This window comes from Gossypium hirsutum, chromosome D03 (genome assembly GCF_007990345.1).
Source record: "Gossypium hirsutum isolate 1008001.06 chromosome D03, Gossypium_hirsutum_v2.1, whole genome shotgun sequence".
NCBI classification, from domain to species: domain Eukaryota; kingdom Viridiplantae; phylum Streptophyta; class Magnoliopsida; order Malvales; family Malvaceae; genus Gossypium; species Gossypium hirsutum.
In genome coordinates this window covers 53584670-53609322 of record NC_053439.1, presented here as the reverse complement: position 1 = coordinate 53609322, position 24653 = coordinate 53584670, and the positions used below count along the sequence as shown (strand labels likewise).

General features: G+C 33.4%; 3 protein-coding genes and 1 long non-coding RNA gene across 9 annotated transcripts in view; all 4 read left to right on the top strand.

Annotated features, from left to right (window-relative positions):
• The window catches only part of LOC107932333 (disease resistance protein RPV1), a 30530-nt gene extending 22235 nt beyond the window's left edge, over positions 1-8295 (top strand). Inside the window, exon 7 of the mRNA XM_041090580.1 lies at positions 7678-8295. Within this exon, the coding sequence (XP_040946514.1) occupies positions 7678-8223 (546 nt within the window). The 3' untranslated portion in view covers positions 8224-8295. The remainder of the gene's footprint in view (positions 1-7677) is intronic.
• On the top strand, positions 4825-6882 carry LOC107932331 (disease resistance protein RPV1-like). 2 transcript variants are annotated; one of them, XM_041090585.1, is made up of 3 exons: positions 4825-5197; positions 5279-6156; positions 6258-6882. In XM_041090585.1, the coding sequence occupies exons 1-2, from the start codon at positions 4841-4843 to the stop codon at positions 5441-5443; spliced, it is 522 nt and encodes a 173-aa protein (XP_040946519.1). In that variant the 5' UTR covers positions 4825-4840; the 3' UTR covers positions 5444-6156; positions 6258-6882. The 2 variants fall into 2 exon arrangements, with proteins under 2 accessions (XP_040946519.1, XP_040946518.1); XM_041090584.1 differs by having other exon boundaries at positions 6258-6875.
• A 1950-nt stretch (positions 8296-10245) lies between the features above and the next one.
• On the top strand, positions 10246-12701 carry LOC107932373 (uncharacterized). 5 transcript variants are annotated; one of them, XR_005911557.1, is made up of 3 exons: positions 10246-10464; positions 11166-11819; positions 11907-12701. It is a non-coding gene; the product is annotated as an uncharacterized lncRNA (long non-coding RNA). The 5 variants fall into 5 exon arrangements; XR_005911556.1 differs by having other exon boundaries at positions 10279-10464; positions 11166-11445; positions 11539-12701; XR_005911553.1 differs by having other exon boundaries at positions 10279-10464; positions 11166-12701.
• A 2544-nt stretch (positions 12702-15245) lies between these two features.
• On the top strand, positions 15246-20779 carry LOC107932345 (uncharacterized). Its single transcript, XM_016864314.2, has 9 exons — positions 15246-15488; positions 15672-15754; positions 15849-15917; positions 16195-16444; positions 16628-16887; positions 18719-18766; positions 18844-18892; positions 19003-19087; positions 19167-20779. The coding sequence occupies exons 2-9, from the start codon at positions 15695-15697 to the stop codon at positions 19402-19404; spliced, it is 1059 nt and encodes a 352-aa protein (XP_016719803.2). The 5' UTR covers positions 15246-15488; positions 15672-15694; the 3' UTR covers positions 19405-20779.
• The last annotated feature ends 3874 nt before the right edge of the window (positions 20780-24653 follow it).

Genomic DNA, 24653 nt, shown 5'->3' with positions numbered 1-24653 from the left:
GTTTTGGATGTTCAAGAACTTCAGAAAGTACAGGATCGAGCCGCTTTAACTCTATGCAACATGGAGAAAATCTTCTCACCTTCCTTCTTCACTATTATGGTTCACTTGATAATCCATCTCCCGCATGAAGCAATTCTTGGCGGACCCGTTTTCTATCGATGGATGTATCCCATAGAAAGGTGTTAATTACAATTTTGTAAATTTTCCTTCATTCACCCATGTGCCTTTAGTTACAACTTTTGACAATGTTGTATATTGTGTTTAGGTTCCTATCAAAATTAAAGTCTTATTGCCGCAACAAGCGTTATCCAGAAGGATCGATTGCTGAAGGCTACTTGGCAGAGGAATGTATGACCTTCTGTTCAAGATATTTGGAAGATGTTGAAACAAGGTTGAACAGACCAAATAGAAATGCTGGACTCACGGATCGTAACTTTGCCGACAGTTATTTGTTCCAAAGTTTTGGAGAACCAATCGGTAAAGTTGAAATTGCAGAACTAGATGATTTATCGTGGGTACAAGCACATCGATATGTTCTGTTTCACCACGAATCAATGGAACCTTTACGCAAGTAAGTTCTAGAAATTTGATAAATATTTATCATTTCAAAATTGTTTATAGTCTAACAAACTTAACATATTTGTAACATATTGAGTACAAACAAATATTGAGATCTCGTTCGCGCTCCCGAAGAACACAACATCGAGATATCAATAAGTTGTTTACAGAATCTTTTCATGAATGGTTAAGTCAAACAGTATGTAATTGGAGCTTTCACCGACAAATAATAATATTTGTTCAAAACATTTTTAATTACTCAGTTTACTTTCCATTCAATAGGTTTGGAGTGGGAAGAACGTCACCGACGAAGTTAAATGGCTTTCCCAAGGTCCAAATCGGGTGGTTAAAAGATATAGTGCATTCCTCATAAATGGATTCAGATTTCATACAAAATATCGCGAGAGATTGAGGAGAACGCAAAATTGTGGAATAGTTGTTAATTCCTCAATTACAAGTTATGCTAGTGCTAGGGACAATAATCCTGTGGAGGGAAATGTGGAATATTTTGGACTTCTTACTGACATAATTGAGTTGGATTACTACGGCAAATGGAAAGTTGTCTTATTTCGAGGTGATTGGGCCGATGTTAATACTGCACGTGGAATCAAGCAAGATCAATTTAGTTTCACAATGGTAAACTTCGCTCGATTGATTCACACAGGACAACAATTGATTGATGAGCCGTATGTATTTCCTTCTCAAGTCAAACAAGTTTTTTACTCAAAAGATCCAACTGATGAGGGTTGGTACGTTGTACTCCGTAACATCCCTAGAGACTTGTTTGACATGGGCAGTGGAAGTAGAGATGACATTGACAACAGAACACAAACTTTACCATTTTCAGAACAGAACTTAAACGAAAACATCCCTAGTACTAGTACACAATTGCAATGGGTCCGCCAGGATACGGATGAAGATATTTACGAATTATAATGTAGTCAGCTTTTACAATTATCTAATTATATTTACGAATGATGTTATTGTTGTAATTGTATACTAAGTTTTCAACTAATTTATTTGTATTGCAGATAAAATGCCTAGAAGAAAAGTGCGATTGCACCGCATTGTTCAAGGTACTCCAAACTCGGCGGAAACAAACAGCACTGAACAACAGACTGCAATTGGATCTTCGAATGTTCCGGTTACACTTGAGGAACATATAGAAGTTCAAAGTAATTTAACATTTAATTTTCATGTGTGCTGACTTCTTGTTTATTTTTTTTTAAATTTCGTATATTACAATACTTTTATTTTTCAGATGAAACTGGTGAGACGCGGAGAGTTCGCGGACGTACAGTACTGAGCGATTTATATGACCTAGATCCAGTCGAGCGTGTCCAAGTATCCAGTAATAGCTTTGGTCAGCCTGTTGGATCAGAAGCCCGCCTTTTAGCAGGATACATGGGCATTCTAGCACGGAATGCAAATATGTTGCCAATTAACTTCGAGTCATGGCATAAAGTGCCCGAGAGTAACAAGAACCAAGGCCTCGATAACATTAAGGTAACAAAACGTGTATGTCATTTATAATACTTGGGTTTAAGTTTCGTTTACATTTACTTTCTTAAGTTGTCTTTTTTGTAGGCGAGATTTGCTCTAGAAGTCTCCGATGCTTATGTAAAGAAGGCATTGGGAAAAAGATGGAGAGACCATAAGAGCACTTTAAAGAAAGAATATTTTAAAACAAAAACAACACTCGACGAGAGATTACAAAATGTCCCGTCGGGAATGCTGAGGTGCCACTGGGAAGAGGTCGTTAGATTTTGGACTTCGAAGAAAGGAGAGGTATGTGTAACTTATAAAATTTTGTAATTATTTTGGTGTATAGTATTTCCTAATTAACGTACTAATAATTTCATAATGTAGGATCGTGAACAATTTGGAAATAGAGTAGGCAGCAACAAAAATTCACTCACACAGCTGGGTCGAAAAGTTTTGCGTGTGTAGCTCATGCAGAGGTATTTTGAAATGCTTTTAATATTGGCAGATATTTATTACTTTCTATCAATTAATATTTTTACTATTGTATTGTAGGAACTGTCGTCCGGTCAAAAAGTTGGACGACTTCAACTTTTTGACATTACACATAGGAAGAAAGATGGAAACCCTATGACTCCTGAAGCTGCAGAAATTATGGTACGTTTGCTTAATACAATTTCACTTGTTTTAATTATTTATATAGTGTTTACTTTCTAATGATTTATTTCATTTATTATAATGCAAATATTGTTAAGTTATGTTGCATTCTTATTTTTAATATATATTGCGTTCCTATCTATGTGTGATTTATTTTTTAGGAAAAATTAAAGAATAAAAAGGCGGAGTACGACGCGATTGCATCCAGTGATAGTTCTGTTCATATTGACGACATTGATAACTGGATTATCACTGAAGTTTTGGGTCCTGAAAGGTATGGTCGGGTTCGATTCCAAGGATATTTTGTTAACCCGTCCCAATATTTTGGATCTTGCTCGCAACAGTATATGCCTTCGGGGAGTCGAGCTGAAGCTAAAGTTCAGAGGTTAAGAGACCAGATTGCTCTGATGCAAGCGACAACAACTGAGCAAATTACACAACTTAAAGCAGAGGCAACATCGAGAGAAGCTGATGTTCAAAAAAGATATGAAGAACTCCAGCTACAACTTAAAGCAGATGCAGCAGCGAGAGAAGCTGAGGTTCAACGAAAGTATGAAGAACTCCAGCAGCAGCTTAGAGCAGATACGGTAGCAAGAGAAGCAGAGGCAGCAGCGAGAGAAGAACAAGCTACAGCAAGGGAAGCAAAGGCTAAAGCGAGGGAAGCAGAGGCTGCAGCGAGGGAAGCAGAGCAGCGTCAAAAGTTTGATGAACTCCAGCAGCAGCTCTAGAGTATGATAAAGATGTTTCAGCAGTCGCAACAGCCGTCGTCTTAGACTATCGTGTAAATATACTTCAATTTTGACTTTCAATTATCATTTTAACTTTTAACATTTTTGTAAGAATAATACGAATTTGTTTATATTTATTGATATTTATTATATTATTTGTTTAATCCATAGATTTGTTACTTTTGGCTGGTTTAGATATGATTTCTTTTGATTTGTTTTTTACAGGAGGGCAGAAAATATAAAAAAAATTTACAAATCTGCCAAATTTAGCGGCGTTTTTGGTAAAAGCGCCGCTATAGATTAGGGTCTTTAGCGGCGTTTTTGCGCGAAGTGCCGCTATATAGACAAAGGGTATTTAGCGGCATTTTCTGGATAAGCGCCGCTATAGATCAGGGTCTATTGCGGCGTTTTTGGGAAAAGCGCCGCTAAAGGCCATGATCTATAGCGGCTCTTATATAAAAAACGCCGCTAAAGACCCTGATCTATAGCGGCGCTTTCAACAAAAACGCCGCTAAAGACACCAATCTATAGCGGCGGTTATATTAAAAACGCCGCTAAAGCTCTTAGTCTTCAACGCGTTTGTGATAGAAGCGCCGCTATAGACCAACACCTTTAGTGGCATCTTTTGCGGCGCTTATCAAAGCGTCGCTAAAAGTATTTGCGGCGCTAAAAAGCGCCGCTAAAGGCCTAAAAAAGCGCCGCTAAAAGCCTGTTTTGGTGTAGTGAACCCATATAATAAGACGAATTAGTGTACCACTGTAAAAGAGATATAATCCCTATTCGAATAATTACACTCTTGAGTCAAGGGATCAACTAAATTTTAGTTATGGAGTCACAACAATAAAATTGATAATTAGTAGCACTAGGTTGTAGAGTTCTATATATATAATAAACGTCATTTGGTCGCCGGGAAAGAATTGATTTGTTGCACTATGTTTTGGAATTTGGATAATAGTGCTACTCAATCTAGACTTTAGACCATTAGCTTGTTAGTATTTATAGAATATTTGGTGCTTAATCTTTCTGTTAAGACTATTATTTGAATAATTAAGGTATTGTATTTTCAAGAGAAATAGATATCTGAATTTTAAAGACAACATTATTAAGAGAAATAATCATAAACCTCAAATATAAAAATATTATTTGAATTGAGTTTTTCGGAGGAAAAAGTTGGAGGGCCGTAACGAGGAGAGTGTTAGCACTCAAGAGCGAGTAGTACCGGATTCTGGTGGAATTAAAGAGGTGGTTGAAATGTAACGTAAGAAATGTTTATAATATATATTATGACTTTTCATAGTCTACTGCTCTTACCTGCCTTTTCACATCCCATATCAACATTAGCCTTATCCCATCGTCTTCACTACCTTTTTTTATTATTATCAAATTTCTATTTATTTTTTAAAAAAGTTTTTCTGATGCAGGGTTCCAGAACAGTTAAGTGCCTCACACTTGACCTAAAAGGATTGCTAGAAGACAAGGCTAAAAGGACAAATACAACTCTACATTTTCCAAAGCATTCCAAAAGTCAGTTTCTCATGGCAAATGATGTTGATATGGAAACTCAAGCATTTGCAAAGATAAAGAGACTTAAACTGCTTAAACTGGATTATGTAAGACTTAAAGGAGACTTCAAAGACTTTCCCAAAAGATTAAGATGGTTACGTTGGCATGGGTTTTGGATGCAATCTTTTCCGGTGGATTTTGATATCAATGAACTAGTTGTTCTCGACATGCGCAACAGTAAACTTAAACAAGTTTGGAAGGATACAGAGGTATGATATATACTAATTTTCCTTCTTTTTGTGTGTGTGTGAAACAATAATATATAAATGAAGGGTTTTCTTTTTGTGCAGTGCCTCCCCAATTTAAAGATCCTTAATCTCAACCATTCACATAGCCTTCTTAAAACCCCAACCTTTTCAGGACTCCCTAGCCTTGAGAAGTTGATGCTCAAAGATTGCATAAATTTGGTGGAAGTTGATCAATCCATTGGTGAGCTAAAGATGCCTACTTCTTGAACCTTAAAGATTGCACAAGTCTTAGGAAACTTCCAAGGACAATTGGTTCATTAATATCACTTGAAGAGCTTATCTTATCTGGTAGTTCAAGACTTGATGATGTTCCTAGGGAGTTGCATAATATGGAATCATTGAAGGTGCTTAATTTAGATGAAACTGCCATATATCAATCAAGATTGGGGTTGCAGTGGCTCTTACTGAAAAGAAGCAAAGGATTGGGTTTCTCTTGGGCATCTCTACCGGGCTCTTTGGTAAAGTTAAGCCTTGAAAGTTGCAAACTATCTGATGATGTCATTCCCAATGATCTTTGTAACTTGCCTTCCTTGAAATCCTTAAATTTAAGTAGAAACCCAATTCATTACTTAGCCGAAAGCTTAAAAGAACTTACAAAACTTGATGAACTTGTACTGACTTCTTGCACTGAACTCCAAATGATTCCAAAGCTTCCATTCTTGCCCAATGTTTCTGGGTTCTCGACAGTATCTGCAGTAAAAAGCTTTAGTTCAATTCTTCCATGCTTCTTTTCTTCCAAACGATGTGTTATTTTTGGATGTGAAAAATTGACCGAGGTTCAAGATATATTCAAGTTGGAGCCAATTGAAAACTTTGATGCGGAAGAGATTAGAAGATTATTCAACGTGAATTCCGTCAACAAAAATCGAGTGCAACTTTATAATTGCCTAACGGACAACATAATGCTTGCTACCCCACAGGTCCAATAGTTCTCCAACTTAAATTTTAGATCTTTTTCTTTTTGTCTTATATTACTTAATCAACACATTCGTAATCATCTAACAGTTTTCTTTTCTATCAGGTCTTGCAGGAATGTGGTATAACAAGCACATTAGTTTTAGGAAGTGAAGTTCCGATTGGGTATAAGCATCGCACTAACGAGCATCGAATCTCTTTTCTTTTGCCAACACCATCTCATCCAGATGAAAAGATTCGTTGGTTCAGCTTATGCATTGTTTTTTCTTTAGATGGTGATCAAATATTGGACCTTCCACCAAGTGTCTACATTTTCAATGAGACCAAAAGGACCACGGGGAGATATTGCTCCAGTTTCATTGGAATTCCTAAGACTAACGATAACACAATGTTGTGGTTGATCCATTGGCCAGTAACGGATTGTCAGTTTGAAGGTGGTGACCTTGTGAGTTGCATGATAGTGCCTATTCATCTCCGCATAAAAAAATTTGGCGTTACCTATGAATCCGAACACAACATTAGATATGAATATGGTTTTTCATATTTATCTACAGGTATGAGTAGATTTCAAATAATTATGTTTATGGCATATTACCCAATGCACTATTAACATTAATGAGTAAAACACATGGCTAAAAAGATATATCCTTATTGAAATAATGAATTATATGAATATCTAATTGTGTTTTCGACGGTAAGATTGTATTTTAGTTAATACATCCTATTATACTTATTTTAATGCCCCCTTTAGATTGTTTGAACATATGTTTCCTTTTAGATGTCAATAAAAAAATTCAAAAATTGATATATGTTTCTCTAAAAGGCTTTCCAATACAATAAAAATATAACTTAAGTTTAATAGATTCTGAGAGAAATTTAGCTTAATAATAAAATAATAATTATAAAATTATGTTGCAATTGAGGTCTAATCAAAATAAGTTAATTGTTTGATAGATGATTAATCTATCACCTAAGTGGAAACTAAAATAATGGATGAAGTTAAAAGTGGTATTTTTAAAGTTGATATTTTATATAAAAATAAAAGATACAGATATAATTGATTTTTTTTTTCAAAAAAGTGTATAATTGGTTATTTCTAACAAGTCTTATAACATATTTTAGTCATAATACATAAAATTAGTTGTTTGATATTTTTTTTCATACACAGTTTAAACCCATATTATATGGGTGTCTGATAAAAACTTTAATCAACGTTTTTTTTCATGTCAAAATTAATACTTTGGTATTATAATAGGCATATTATGTTGATGATCATTAAAATTGATAAATAACACATTATTGTACACATTTTAGGAGATGAAGTTTCCCCAAGAAATATCAAGATGGACCTAACTAAAAACTTACTCAATTTGGAATCTTATGGAAATGTTAAAGTGCAACTTTGCAGTTATATAGAAGAATCAAAAGTGGTTTCTTCCCCACAGGTTCCTTACGAGTTCCAAGTTTCAAAATTTATTTATATACTATATATTTTTAATAACTAATTCCTTAACCCAATGCTACAGGTACTATACGATTATGGCATAATTACAGCATTTGATCCAATGCCATTTGATTACTATGGCCACTACTTTGGCAATCAAGCTGGCAAGACTGAGGTTTCATTATCAGTGCCCCCAAACTCTAGTCGAAAGATTAGTTGCTTCTTAAATTCGATTATCATTTTTTCTGCCAAGAATGATAATACAAATGAATTTTTACCATTCCTTGAAATTGTGAACGAGACTAAAGGTACAAAGTGGACCTACTCCAAACATTTCACAGGAATTCTTGGAACCAAGAATACCTTATACTGGTTTACTTGTTGGGACTTTAGGGGTGGTGAACTAGAAGCCGGTGATCATATTACTCTTCGGGTTCTTTCAGATTTATCTGTGCTAGAATTCGGTATTGATCTTGTATTTGATTATGAGCTAGATGACAACCCCAATTCTTTCAAGCAGTTGCCATGGATGAGTGAATGTTTTAAGTATCTTCTCGGGGCTTTTATTTATATTTTGTCAAAATCCCAAAAAGACTTGTATAGGTTGCAAAGTTTAGTCAAATCTTGACTATTGTAGGATTGAAATGGGGTAAATGAATATTTTGGCTTAGACATTGCCAGCTTGGCTTGGTTGATTTCATCTTATATTTAATCTCTATTCTTTTATGTAAGTTATTGATATTGATTCTTGGTAATTCAATTAACTTGTGCTGTCAATCAGATGTTGTGGAGTTATTGTGCTTTTAATCAGATGATGTAGGTTAGTTGATTTCCTTCCTGAGCGGAGGGCAACTTGGCTTGAAGTTCATGGGTTACCTCTGCACTTATGGAATAGCATGACTCAGAAAAGGTATTGGATTTTAAAGTTTTAATAGGCTATAATTTTGTAAGAATAACGAGTTTTAATGAGAATTTGGATTTAATGTTTACTTTGGGTTTGGGTTTGGGTTTGAGTTTGTAAACAGGTTATGGTCTTATGGGTTTAATAATTAAAATCTTAATCGATTTATTCGTTTTAAAAATTTTGCATGAAAGTGGGTGCAATGTCATGGAAAATATTTATTGATGCGAAGAATACTTTGTATAAAGCTTATAAAGTATTCGAATGAGATGATTCGACTAATTTAAAAGTTTTTCAGGAAGCTAAACAGAGGTTCTGGGAAAATTATCATGATTTTCCTTACAAGGATAAGTTGTCAAGTTATGCAACTGATATGTATATTGATGATATCGATTGGAATCCGAAAATTGATCCAAAACTTTTCTAAGAAATTAAATTGATTTCATGATGGAGAAGAGGAGGAAAAAGAAGTAGATGTACTAAAGTGCTAATCGAGCATAAATGCATCGACCTCACCAACCACACCAGAATATGCTTGTACCCTAGGGTATTTGAGCTGGTGATACGATCTTGACCCTTAAGGTATTAAAGAATTATCACAATATAGTACATACATAGCGGTGAATTTCCCATATAATGCTCTAAGTTTTATTGTGATTTGTTAAAATTTATTATAAAGTAATATATGTTTTAGTGGTTAAGTATTTTAGTTGTTTGTTGGAAGTTTTAGGTTCAAATCCTTCTATTGGGAAAATCATTTATTTTTGTTCCTAGGCCTATCTTTGTTCATTGGGCTTAAATATTATTTTTGTTCAATTTATATTAAAGTAAGTTTAATGGTTTGGTGGTAAAGTGTAAATTAAGTTTAATGGTTTGGTGGTAAGTTTAATGGTTTATTGGGCTTAAATCATTTTTATAATTTTATTTATAATTTTTTATAATTTTAATAATTTTCTTTTTACTTTATAAAGTTAAATAATTACTAATGAAGCATATACCTAGACAATCACATGTCATGTCAATAAAGTTAACTTACAAAGAACCATTACTTTGGTACTTTATGACCATTAATATAATATTTCACAATATAATAATAAACGATTATGTGTAAATAATTAAAATATAACTTCTGCCATGCCAGACTTAGTTGGGTTGGACACAATGATTAAAATGTTACGAATTGATAATGTTAAGTACCCGTATTTTGTCCTTCAAGCTTGAGCCCTATGAAAGAAAAATTATATCAAGCACTCATGTCTCATCTTGGTCATTGAATTCTTTCTAATTTGGTCCATGAACTTAAATTCTGTTAATGTGTGATGATGTGATAATAAGAGATTATGTCAATTCATCATTTGAAAATTTTAAAAATTAAATAAGCCCAAGTGGTGATGTGATACAATATTGTCATGTCTCATTATTACATTTTAATGGAATATAAGGACCATTTGCAAAATGCTGTTTAGGTTCATGTCCATTAATTTTAGTTTAGGTTCTTTTTAGATTTATTTAGTCTAAGTTTGAATATATTTTGATTTTAAATTCAATTGTATTTTAAATTGGATTCATTTGAATTATAATTGCTTGAATCGTGTTAATAAAAAAAATATAAGAACCAAGATGTGAGATTAGGAGAAAGAATTAAATGAAACTTGAATATTAAATTAAAATATAATTGTGTTAATAACAGTAATGCGACTAATGCAACTTAAACCTATATAACACTTGGGTGATGAACACCTTAACACTATTATATAAAAATTATCATAAAAAAAAGAAAAAAGAAAGACAACAAAACAAAAGTAGAGGGAACAAAAACTAAAACCCAAGTAGAGCCCAATAATTTTTTTGTGGGGCTAAAATAGTAAAATTTTCTTTAAAAAGAAACTCCTTCCTACCCTCATCTCTCAGCGTTGGCCGCCAAGCAGGGATCTCACCATTACTCAGATCCAAATCCTCTTTTGCAAGGTAAATTTCGAAACCCTAAAATATATCTACTTACAGTATCAATTACCTTATCTCAGCCTCTACGTTACTCCTCTACATTTTATTTTCTACTTTGGATTCCGCCTTATCTTGTACTCTTTCTCTATTTACTTAGTTCGAAGAACATCTGAAAATATGTTGACGCAGCTATTGAGATCTTTAGTGGTAGCGGATGCTGCTGCTATTTTGAATTAGCGGCTGTGAAACCACTATGCCTACCCTATTTGAAACCCTGAGGCCATTCGGCCATTTGCCTTATATAAGTGTAAATTTTGTTATTGGAGAACATAAATGCTATTCAGTTGTGTGGAGGAGTTCTTTTCACTTTAGGTCATTTTTGTTCTTTTCCGTTTTTGCCCGTCCGTAAGCAAAATCACTCTAGTCTTGAGTCTCATTCTCACCATTTTGGTGTTTCCTTTTACAGATGCAAATTTTGTAGTTGTTTTTCCTTATCTGCTGATGTTTCTGTTACTAATTCTTTTTAGTAACTTTTAGGAAATAGATAGTAGATGGTAAAAGAAGCAATGAACCAACCACTGTCTTTTATATTTTGTTTTAATATATTTTTGCAGAGATGTAGATAGTAGATAGTATAAGGAGCGATGAACCAAGATCCACAATCTCTTTTATAATCTGTTTTAATTTGTTTCAGTATTTTATTTTGCGAAGTTTATATTATATAGGGGAAGGATGTTGATAGTGGATAGTGCTTGAAGCGATGAGTCACCCCCAAGACCCTTAATTCAATATGCAGTTCAGTATTCCGGTGTCTTGGATCGGACTGGATTTGTTGACAAATGCATTTTTGAAGCAGATAACAAATCTAAAAATGCTTTTCCAGTCAACAAATACCAGTTTGAGCTGAGATTGGGCTGAGATTCACAAATCCCTTCCTCACTCAATTCAACGGTCTGATTCAGGGAAAGTTCTTTTCTTTTGAAATTTACCTTTAAATTTTACTAGGTAATGTTTAGTTTGCAGTCGTTTCTTCCCTCTCTTCGACATTTTTTTATCATCAATAAACATACCGTAATGTTTTTCCTAATTGATGCTCAGAGTGTATGGTCTTTTAAGCTGCAAAGTGCATGCCCAAATTTCTTGGCTGATTTCAACAGATAGGGACCAAATAAGCTTTCTTAGCAAAGCGAATCAAGTTTTCTTTTTCCCTCGAAGAATCCAGTTCTGAAGACTATACCGATAGTATTAAGTGCGATATCTATGGCAATAGTAGATGTTGGATTTAGATCAAATTATTAACTTAGAAGCCGGACTGATGGACGGTAAAGTGCTTCATTTATGATTTACATCAGTGTATTAGCCGTAATTTATGCAGACAGGTACCAATCATCTCGTCTTTGGGTCTCCTTTCTCTCATTTCTTTTCTTCGGATAAATGATTATTAATTGTCTACTTTGCATATCCAGGAACATGTCTTTTGTGACCACAAGAAGGCAAGAAGAAACAAGCAACGACTTATGTTAAGATCTACGACATTTTGAACTTGGCAAATCCTTTTCAAGGACATTGTGCAAATAGTGGATGAACTGTTAATACTCCAACCCCAAATTTTCATTTATGGTTCGTGTCTATATTTATAAATCTCAGTAATTGCTTTTGCTTCTCTAAGAAAAAGAGAAGGCAGACTGAAGCTGTCCAAGAAACCACGGGTTGACTAATTGCTACTTGTTATTGCGGTCAAGTAAGTCGAAATCTATTTGACGTTGGAATAGAATCTTTTAATGGTTTAGTGGGATGCTTTTGTGTTTGAATCAGGAGTTTTTACAACTTGGAAGAATGGTTTGGCTTTGCTGACTTCAATTCAGAATGTGCATAGGGAAGCGAATCGGCTAGCTGATGCTCTGTCTTTCTTCAAACCAGAATGTTGGCATGCAAATTTTTAGTGTGCCGCCAGCAGGACCTGCTCAAGTGCTACAAGAGGATATTCAAGGATTGGCTTTGCCAAGAATGGTTTACATGGACTTTGTGCGTATTTCATATACGAACAAACTCCAATTCAATTCTAAATTTATTCTTGTAGAATTCGTTGGATAATTTAATCGGTGCCGTTAAAAGCATTCAATAAGTGTATCGATTGCGTTGTTCAAACGGTTGGTTCGATTAATATTTGAACCGAATTACTTGAAATGTAAAAAGTTTTAACCATGAACTGAATTGAAGTTTTTTCAAGTACATTAATCGAATTGAAAAATTTTGGTTAATTTGGTCGGTTAATTGAAATATATATTTTTTATCTTTTGATTAAAATAAGTATAAAAAATAATAAGAATATAGTGCTAATGGTCATTTCTTTTAATAGTTCAAAAGCTTTTAAATGGGGTTGAAAGTAATAAATAAAACTGTAAAAACATTACATAAATCTTTAAAGTTAATAATTATATATAATATATATTATTTATTTTGATTAATTATTTGATTTTGAATCGAATTAATTGATAACTGAAATTTTAAAAAATCATTAACTGACTTTCGATTGAACTAAATTCAACCATTGGTTGATTAATCGAATTAGACTGGTTAAAACGATTGATTCGGTTTTAACTGAACTATGAACATCCCTAGCTACTACAACATTAACCTTTGCATAAAAAACCCGTAAAAGATAAATATAATTTAGTGAATATTTATATTTAGAAAATAAATAATTTTTTGAAAATTTAAATAATTTTTTTAGAATTATCGTTAAAAAAGGTTGCGAAAGGATGAAATTGAATATTTTAACTAGAGGTCAAGGTCAAATTAGATAATATCTTTTGGGTTAATGTACCAAGTCACTATAACTCAAAATTGGGATGTTAGGAAACTCTCCTTTGCGGGACATGTCACTCTTGCCCAATCAGTTATCATTCTTGCCCAGTCAGTTCTCTTAGCTATTTCAAACTACTTTATGCAGTCCTTGTTAATCTCGAAAGGTGTGTGATGAGATAGAGAGGATAGTAAGATAGTTCATTTGGGGTGGTTCTGCTGGGCATCCAAAAACAACTTTAGAAGGTTGGGAGTCCATTTGTCAACCTAAGTCTTGAGGGGGCCTCGGGTTTCGGCACCTCCAAGACCAAAATAATTCCTTACTTATGAAGATTGGGTTCAATCTAGTCTTTATAAAGGGTGCTTTATGAGTTCGTGTCCTTTGTTTGAAATATGGGTGGAAGAATCAGCTTCCAAATTCTATCCACAAAAATCAATGCTCTCATCTTTGGAGTTCCCTTTCTAAGGTGTGACCCATTTTTTTGTGAGAATCTTATGTGGTCTGTAGGTGATGGCTCTAATTCGTTGTTGGAAAGATTCTTGGATACTAGAAGTTGGTCCTCTTTTTTTCTTATGTTCTAGCTCATGCAAGCATAGGTTTGGAGAGCACTTTGAGGGATTGGGTTCTTCTTGATGGTTCTTGGAAAGTTAATTTGCTTCGTATTTGGCTACCTAATGACGTGATAAAGTGTATAGTAAGTATCCCCCCTTCTCACTGTATTGGTGGAGAGGATGGGATCATTTGGCTCGATCTGATTGAGAGTCTTTTTCTGTTCGTAATGCTTACTGGGCTTTAAAAGAAGATTCTTGGAGTCCTAAAGATGATAGTTGAAAGTCTATTTGGAAATATCAAAGCCCACAGAGAGTTCATCTTTTTCTTTGGTTTGTGTTCAAACATAGACTTCTTACTAATTTAGAGAGCGTTAAGAGAGGAATTGAGCAAAACACTGCGTGCTCTTTATGTGGTCATAATACTAAGGACATTATGCATGTACTCCAAGACTGTTTGACGGCTAAGGAAGCATGGAAGCTTGTAGTCCTTCCTAAGATGCAATCCAGGTTTTTTTTTTTGATTCCCTTCAAAATTGGTTTTCCACTAACCTTTGTTGCCATTTTAAGATGCAGGATAAGGAAATTACTTGGTCAAGCTTATTTGGATTAATTGCTTGGAGAATTTGGAAGAACATGAATCTTTTCATCTTCCAAAACATTAACTGGACGACTTATGAAATTGTTAAAGTCTCTCTCAATTGGGCCAAACAATTTGAACCTTTTCTAAATGAGGCCAAGCCTAATTCACCAAATTCGGAAATTCATTCCCATTATAAAGGCAATTGGGTTTATTTATTTATTGATGGAGGAGTGGCTAGAGCTTTTGAAAATGCATCCGTGGGTGGGTGGTTCGTGATTAGGCTGACAATTGGATTTTGGGCTTTAATCATTATTTGGGTAGATGTTCACCTTTGGAGGTAGAACTTTGGGGTATTCTTGACAGAATTCTCATTTTATTAAATAAGGGCTACAAGAAAGTCAAGATTTAGACAGATAACCTTGAGGTGGTTAGTGCCTTGTCTATGGAGGAGTCGGTGGACTCCGGTATTACCTTGCTCAGAAGAGTTAAATGTATTTTACGTTTTGAAGGTCAATGGAAAATTAAGTATGTTCCTAGGGAGTGTAATTTAATTGCAAATCAATTGGCAAAGATTAGTCTCTCTTGGCAGACCTCCCTTCAGATATTTGAAGCACCTCTTAATTCGGTGGTTACGGCTATCTAACGAGACAAAAACCTTTAGAGTCTTTCAATAGTTGATACTTGAATTTCTATTTATTATTTTTTCATTAAAAAAATATTAGTGATTAAAATGTAACTTTTTATAGTTTAGTGAATTTTTTATTATTATCGAGAGTTGAGTAATTTAATTTTTTTTCTTTAAAGGAACTGACATTTGCTAACACACCCTTGGCAATACCCCTGCAAACGTATCAACTTAATTTTTCTCAAACGGGAGAAACGAGAATTATTGATAACTTCAACAGTAAATGTAGATTATTGTGAACACACAAATGGAAAATAGACTACTTTTTCAAAATTTGGGATTTAATCAATTTCTTTTTAATATTTTTTCGAATAATTCAGAAAAGCGAAATTCGCACGATCGTGCGAATGCATCAGAAATAAAAGTCTTGAGGAAAAAATGATAAAAGATTTCTGCGACGGCATAAGAAGTCTCTACTCTGCAATCGTAAGCAATGTTAAGCTCCATTTCTCTTCGCTCTTTGCTGGTTTGGTTTATATTTTTCTCTGGTCTACTGGATAGAATCGAGTTTGACTTTGCTTTTTTTAGAAATATATTTTGCTTTTAAAGGGAAATTTGAACTTACAGAATATTGTAAGATATTTTTATATCATTTTGCTTGATTCTCAGATTGTACGTCGTTCAAGGAATATATGGGGAATTTCATAGAATTGGAATCAGATAAAGATAAGCGCAGTCGTAAAAGAATCAAGGTACCTATTCATTTTCTTTCCTTTCTTGCAATTAAGCTATTTTCTTTATCGTTTAGGGTTTGTTTAATAATAGTTACTCTCCATATATATGCAGGACTGTAACGAGCTGGTGGGAGAATTGATGCGTATGCTATTGGATGGTGATGACAGATATCAAGCTGCTGTGAGACTTTTCCTCTCTTTTTATAATTTGTATTTTGAAAAAAAAGAAAGAAAAAAGAGCAAACTAATCCATGCCAATCCGACTCCCACTACAACGTAACATGTCAATCCTGCAATTTCTGACTCTTTTTTTCCAAATACCAGGAGTGTGTTCAACTTTTTGCTACAAGTATCAGATTATCGTGCTTTTGTTTTTACTCAAGAATATTGAGCTAAAAAACTGAGGGTGCAAGTTCATTTATGTTTCTAATTGCTTTTAGTAACTTTTTTGAATGTAGAGGAAATGGGAAGAAAAGAAAGAGATAGTAGTGGAAGGGATGAATCGGCTTCGTGACCCTCAACTCTTACTGCAACGATTGAAAAATTTGATGCAGCCCAGGATTGTCGATAATGCCAGTTCCAGTCTTAGCATCGAAAATGCATTTCAAGAGCTTGATTCATTTTTGAACCAGTCAACAAATCCAGTCCGGAACATAGAGTGTGCTGATGAGATTTGCAAGGACCTTCCTCACGTAATCTCACTCATAGGTACGATTTTTATGTTGATTAATGCCATTTGTTGTTGATGTTCTGGAGACTGCTTAAGGAATACCAGAGACAGACATCCTAGGCATGTTTTAATAACTCTTTTTTACATATATAAATATATTAATCTTGATTTGTTTTAATCATTTAAATTAAAATTTGTTATCTGCTTTCTTTATATTTCAGTAAAAGCATTGCAGGGAGAGGCTATTGTGGACCAAACAGAGGAATTAATCTCAGAGGCTAAGTTCTTTAGCATAGTGGAAAAAATAGTAAACAAAGTTTTGGCTTCTGTTTTAGTAATGCTACAAGATATTAAGAACCAAAAGCTTACAAATCCTGTTAGTATTCAAGATCTTGTGCAAATGGAAGATGAACAGTTTATGTTCCATTTTCCTCTAACCCCTGATTGTACCAGAGGTGCGAAGATTCACATCAATCTACAGGTAAACATTTTGAGTAGAAGCACCCAATTTGTCATTAGTATTTTAATCAATGGAGCTTTAGATTTTACTTTTATCATGAAAATTATTGTAGAAAACATGACTCTGTAACTTAGTAGTAGCGGCATGACTTTTCTTTCTTGGTAATTTGTTCTTGCATTATTAAATTTTTAGGGTTGATGTGGTAAGTTTATTTAGAAACTGTCTCTTATGCGCCTTGGCGTAGGATCTAGTCACAGGTCTAGTTGAGAAAGAATTCTTGCCTCGACCAATGGTTACTCAAAAATAACGTTTCTTTTTTATAGAATAACTGCTTATCTCTTTATTTCAATTGGCAACCTTTTATTGACTGTTAATAACAAAGGAAAGAGTCCAAATAGAAATCCTAAATTAGAGTGTATGAAGAAAATAAAAATCTAATATAATAGAAAAAATAAGTAAAACTAAAACTCTTAGTAAAACCTGATATAATAAATAAATAAAACTAAAACTCCTATTGTAATAAAAGCGTCCATATCATTACTCCCCTCCTTGGAGTTGAGCTTGTCCTCAAGCTCAAATTCAGAATAAACTTCAGAACTTATCCAAAATCATCTACCTCATCATCATCTTGCTTGCCTTCAACATTTGGTACTTCTATCCAAAATAACCTTTTACATTTGTGTCCCATGGAATAGGACTCCTCACAATTATAACACAACCCCTTAGCCATTCTTTCCGCCATTTCTGTCTATGTCAGTCTCTTAATAAATGGTGCAGAAGAACCTATTTTGCCGTTGTTCCCCGTTGGTTTTGTTGTTTGTCCCCCTCCCTTTGCAATCTAGTCACAGGTCTAGACGAGAAAGAATTCTTACATCGACCTATGATTACTCAAAAGACAGATTCATCCTTAACTGAACTCCCTCTTATAATATCGTTTCTTTTTTATAGAATAATTGCTTATCTCTTTATTTCATATTGGCAGCATTTTATAGTCTGTTAATAACGAAGGAAAGAATCCTAGTAGAATTCTTAACTTGAAAATAAAAACCTAATATAATAGAAAAAATAAGTAAAATTAAAACTCTTAATAAAACCTGATATAATAAATAAATAAAACTAAAACTCCTATTGCAATAAAAGCGTCCATATCAGTCTTCTGGAGGTGTACACAGAATAACTTGTCTTTTGGCTCTCATGTTCTGTTCTGTTCTTTTTTTTCACTTAGAACCGAATTTTGATTTTTGTTGAGCAAATTATGACTTGAATAGGCAATCATGTATTGTCGACTAGTTTTCTATTCAATCCTTTCAATAAATGATGCAAAAATCAAGTTTAATTCTCTGTTGTAATAATAGATTCTCTTTTAACCAATGAAAATTTTAACCCTTCTCAGCTATTCCTACTGTCATATAAGTACAACTTGTCATCCCTTTAATTTCTTTGACGGGCAGTTTATTTCATCTTTTGCAAACTATAAAGTGATACAACCAAAAATATCACTTCTTTTTATTAATTCTCTGGGTTACATATATATATATATATATATTGGCCAGAAATGTTTGTTACTTTCTTTGTAAGCAATTGTTGAACTCAGATTATTCTACCTGAACATTAGTTAGCAGACAGAAATATTTGTAGTTTAAATATTCGGATTTTTATGTCTTATGATCCTTTTATGTCCTTTTTCTTATGGGTCTTAGATTGTACGTTCATTCAAGGAATACATGGATGATTTCAATGAATTGGAATCAAATACAGATAAACGCAATCATAGAAATATTAGTCAAACACACACCAAAGTCCTGAGTAGGAAAAGGGGCTTAATGTTGTGTACTTCTCTCCTTATTTGCAGGGTTATCATGAAGTAGACTCACTAGAAAAGGGGCTTAATGTTGATCCAGTAAGTATTGGCCTGTATATATTTTTTAAATTCAAATTGCTTATTTTTGGATCAGATCTGATTCTCTTTCTCTACAGGAGCTTCTGTCACTGCCGTTGTTTGATATTGAAAACTTTCTTCTGTCAGGTAATTGCTGCAAGTTGATAAATGATCTTATAAAATCCTCAGCTTTTTACTTGTTAATTGTAAATATTAATATCCTTTATGTTTCCTACCTTAATAACTTTGTTTTCTAGACGACAAGATATACAATGATCTGACTGAAGGCAGCGGTGATGTCAGAGAAAATCAAGACGATATGAAGCTGTCAACTGTCCAGGGGTATACAATATTTATGAACTCAAGTGCTCACTGACATTTCAAAAGCACCCTTATACTGATAACAATTTTTTTTATGTAGTCATGCAGACGTTCAAAGGATCATTATGAACTCACTAGATGAAGTTTACCATAAAATAGTAAGTAACCCAGAGATACTTGAGCTAAAAGTCATCACAACTATGGAGGCAATGGTGCAAAACATCATGAATAAGTTGATGAAGGCTCGTGCTCATGAAATGGAGTATCAAGCAGAGGAGAAGAGATTTGAGAACACTACACCAAAAGCAGGATTTAGCGGCTTTTTGTGGCGTTTGTAGATTAAACGCCGCTAAAAATCAGGCATTCGCGGCGTTAATCACAAAACGCAGGTAAAGATCCATCAATAGCGGCGATTCTATCAAAACGCCGCAAAAAGAGCACCATCAGTGGCGTTTTTAAACAAAAACGCCGTAAGAAAGCTGACAAAACGCATCGTTCAATATTCAGGAATAGTGGCAATAGCGGCGCATTATGAAAACGCCATTATAGAGTGCAATTAGCGGCGTTTTTTTGTATGTGCCGCAAAAAATGTTAAACAAAACGCAACGTACAATATTGAGTTATGGTAGAATTAGTGGCGCTTCTGTATAAACGCCGCTGAAGCACATCATTAGCGGCGCTATAGAACAAGCGCCACAAAATATTTGAACCAAAACGCAGCATCTGGCAATGAGGCATAGAGCCAATTGTGGCGCTTGTGATAAACGCCGCTATAGCCTGATATTAGCAGCGTGTAACTGAAAAACGCCGGAAAGTTTGAAAGCGAAACACAACGTTTCGTCTTGAGCTATAGTGCCTTTAGTGGCGCTTACCCATAAACGCCGCTAGATATCAGCTTTTAGTGGCGCTTTTGCTTAAGCACCGCAAAAAATTTGTCCAAAACGCATCGTTACGGCTTCACGTATAGATTAATTAGCGGCGCTTATTTGGAAACGCCGCTATAGAGTAATTTTTAGTGGCGCTTTAGATTAAAAACGCCACAAGAAACTTAATTTATTTTTCCATTATTTTAGGATTTATTTTTCCATTATTTTTGCTATAGAGTTTTAGGGTTTTTGGTATATATACTATTTTCTATTTTGGGGTAGGATTGAAGGTTTGATGTTTAAGGTTTAAAGATATATATCTACTACTATTTGAAAACTAGTTAAAGAATAACATTTTAATTTTACTGGGATCCGTGCCACGTTGTAGCACACCTATATTAAATAATTAAATAATATAAAATATATGTTCTGTACTAAACTAACACATTGGGCACCCGAATTTTCAAAGATATGGTTTAGGATTATGGTTTATGACTTACGGTTTAGACTTTAGGGGTGGCCAAGTTTAGGGTTTAGAGTTTATGATTTGGTGGTTGTTGTTTGTGGTTTACGGGTTTAATTTTTATGGTTAATTTAGGGTTTAAGATTTACGGTTCATGCGTACGATATATTGTGGATTGGATTTTGTGGTTTGGTGGTTTATGGTTAATTGACGAGTTTAGGGTTTAAGTTTTATGATTTGGGGTTTGTGGTTTAGGGTAAGGGTTTATATAGTTTGGGGTTTAGGGTTTACGATTAATTAATTAAGGCTTACAGTATAGTGGTTTATAGTTTGGGGTTTGATGGTTACGGATAAATAATATGGTTGATGATTTTAGGGTTTCAGATTGGGGCTTTTGTGTTTAATTATAGATATTCTAGATTAATATAAATGAAAATAATGTAAATATAAATTAATATTTTAAAAAATATATCAAAATGGGTTAAATCCCAAAAGCAGACACGAACAATGTTTTATTGTTCAACTATTTTATACATTAACTTTTATCGTGTGTGATCCAGATAATCTTGTAAAATAGTAACATAATTATTGATATAATTAAAATAAAATTTTATTCATATTGCATACATAAATAGTTATATTTATTCAATATAAAATATACTGATGTATTTTCTTTTTAAAATGTGTAATTATTAGTTAAAATTTTCTCTCTAATTTAAACGAAATCATTGAAATATCGGTTAATTTTATTGAAATGTTAGCAAAAAATTGCCGTTTTGTTGTTTCCATTTAGTGGCGCTTTTTGTAAATGCCGCAATAGTGTATTATGAGTTAAGAAACTGCGTCGTTTGGCATTGTCTTTAGTGGCGCTTTCCCTAAAGCGCCACAAATTTTAAGTTTTATATATAAACGGTGCCGTTTTACGTATTTTAGTTGTGGCGTTTAGGGTTGAAAACGCCAGGAGTTTAATTTAACTGATGTCGAAACGACCGCATTTGACTGTATATTTTGTGGCGCTTATGTATAAACGCCGCAACTGGGTTAGATAGGAAAAAAACGGCGTCGTAATACTGTATAGATAACTTTATATATGCATGTATATTGAATGGTTAAATTAGGGTTTAAGATTTAATTGAGACTTGTTAAATGATACAATTAATTAATTAATACTTTTATATTATTAAAATGTGTTATCTAGGAAAAATGTAGGAATTTTGAATTCATTGATATATTCCTTGGTAATGAAATATAATACTTGATTAATTCGTTATGTATTTGTATAATAATAAATAAGAACTAGAAAGCAAAAGAAAAAATTATAACAAATTAGTCTAAAATATTAAAAGTTAATTACGAATATAAAAGTAAACTTTTAGTAGTGTACAATTGTTTTAATAAATAATAAATTTTTATTATTATTGTATTATCATTGTCAAAAGGATTGCTAAACTTTAATTATACTTAGTAATTAAAAGATACAGTTAATAAAAGATACAGGTAAAAAATAAATAAATAAATAAAAGATGTGAGTTTTCGCGGCGTTCTTAGCAAAACTGCCTCAACAAGTTATTAAAGATTTGGTGAAAACGATGTAGTTTTGTTTGAGAATTGAATGGCTTTTGCGGCGCAAGTGTCGAAACGCCACTAAAGGTTGGATTTAGCGGTGCTATGTGGAAAACGCCGCAAAATTTCTTTCCGGTTTTAAATAAACGATGTCATTTTATCTGCCACATTAACAGCATTAGTGGCGATAGGTTAAAAACGCCGCAAAAGATCGTCTCTTACATCCCAATTACTCCCAACACTTATCCAAAATTCCCCCCAAATTTCTCCCCAAAATTGCTCCCGATTTTTCCCCCAAAAATCCCCCAATTCTAGAACCCTAGGCTGCTGCGCCCCAACCATCTCTGCTACATTGCTCGTCGACCCTTCTGTTCTCGCTCGTCAACCGTCGACCGTCACAGTGCTGTACCACCGCAGTTCTCTGCCGTCGCTAGGGTACAACAGTCGACAGGTTTTCCTCCTTCTCTCCTTCACTGAAATAGATTTGCAGGCTTGTAGTGAAAATTTTGTTAATAATTTGCATATTCTTCAAGTTCCCATGAAAAGCTTTCAAATTTAAGGACATATTTGCATGTGGGTCCTCTAATTCTTATCCCATGTGCTCACATTTGCCTTTCCGATCAACATATTATGGTTTAATATCTCATTCTCATTTTAGTACATGGTAAAATGTAATATAAGTTTGAGGTTCATTCATGAAAGTACAAGAGATGCTTCGAACTAATATAAGTTGGTCAGTAGACAATGGAAGAAGTGTGACGATGTTAATAGAAAGGTAGCTGCTTAATGTAAGACCTTTGATTAGCAAAAGCACTATGGAAGCTAGCGGTTTGGAGAATGTTCGGGTCTCCGATATGGTAGATAATCATGACAATTGGAAATGGGATTCCTTTGCTTATCTTTTAGAATAGTCGATCCTTTTGTAGATTGCTTCGATTCCCCTTCCAAAAGATAATTTAGGGCTTGATTAATGCATATGGAGGTGCCCCTTCTAAAATATAATTTAGGATTTGATTAATGCATGTGGAGGTGGTCTAGCGTTGGTAAGTTTACAATCTCAATGGTTATAAGCAACAATGGTTGGAATTGGAATCGAAAGAGGATCATTTGACTAAATTATGGAAATTGAGAAAAATGTCTTGTCATTATCCTTTGATGGCACTATTAGTGAAGAATTTGAGCATTATATACACCTTCAATTTGCGTTTAATATAAGCTTTTCTGTAGCTTATACCATGAAATAAAAATTTAATATGAAACCATCATATGGTACTAATAAAATGGACACAAAATAGAAATAGTAGATAATGTTTGAAATTACAGTTTTTAAATTCTTAGAGCACCAATTGAATTAAATATATCAAACTTTAGATTTAAAATTTTCATGCCAAATGACCTAACTGAAATTAACTGAAATTAATGTTACTGCCTATCATTTATGATGTTGTTAAATTTGACTTGAGAGACGTAGAAGCCACGTTTTCAATCAAGACTTGAGAGACGTAGAAGCCACATTAATATTATACATAAATTACATAACTTAATTAATTAATATTATACATAACTTACAACTTACATAACTTACATTAATATTATACATAAATTACATAACTTAATTAATTAATATTATACATAACTTACCTAACTTAATTAATTAATATTATACATAACTTACAACTTACATAACTTACATTAATATTACACATAAATTACATAACTTACATTAATATTATACATAACTTACCTAACTTAATTAATTAATATTATACATAACTTACAACTTACATAACTTACATTAATATTACACATAAATTACATAACTTACATTAATATTATACATAAATTACATAACTTAATTAATTTATATTATACATAACTTACAACTTACATAACTTACATTAATATTATACATAAATTACATAACTTACATTAATATTATACATAAATTACATAACTTACATTAATACGACATAACTTATTAATATATTTATGGATAAATGATACATAACTTACATAACTTATTAATACTTTTACATTTTTAATACATAACTTATATAATACGACATAACTTATTAATATATATCATATGATAACTTAGATAGTGAAACAATACCAATGAAGTTAACAACTTACCCTTGTAATTTCTGCTGAAAATCAGACTTGCAATAATTAAGCAATGGACCGGTCTTGGATGTATTTGTCAAGGGTAAGCAACGAATATAGAAATGGAGTACAAACTTTTCTGAATTTTGCATTTCAATATGCAAGCCAAGAGAACATGATTCTTTGCCCCTGTAACAAGTGTGTCAACATAAACTGACATTATCGTGAAGTTGTATACGAGCATCTAGTTGTTGATGGGTTTGTTCGAGGTTATAAAAAATGGTTTTTCCATGGAGAATGCCTGCCTAGTACTTCCTCTTCAAGGATAGATGTATCTTATCCTGGTACTGCTTACCATCAGTCTGATAGAGGGGATGACATGGAAGGTATGTTGCGGGATGCATTTAATATGCATAGTCATGGTTTTCAGTCGTTCCTGGCCGACTTTGTGGCATCTGATAATTGTAATGCTGGTGCAAATGCTTTTACTGAACGGGGAACAAGTGTACCTCATGAAGAGCCGAATGGAGAAGTGGTGAAGTTCTATGCGCTTCTTAATGAGATGAACGAAGAACTATATGAGGGATCAAAA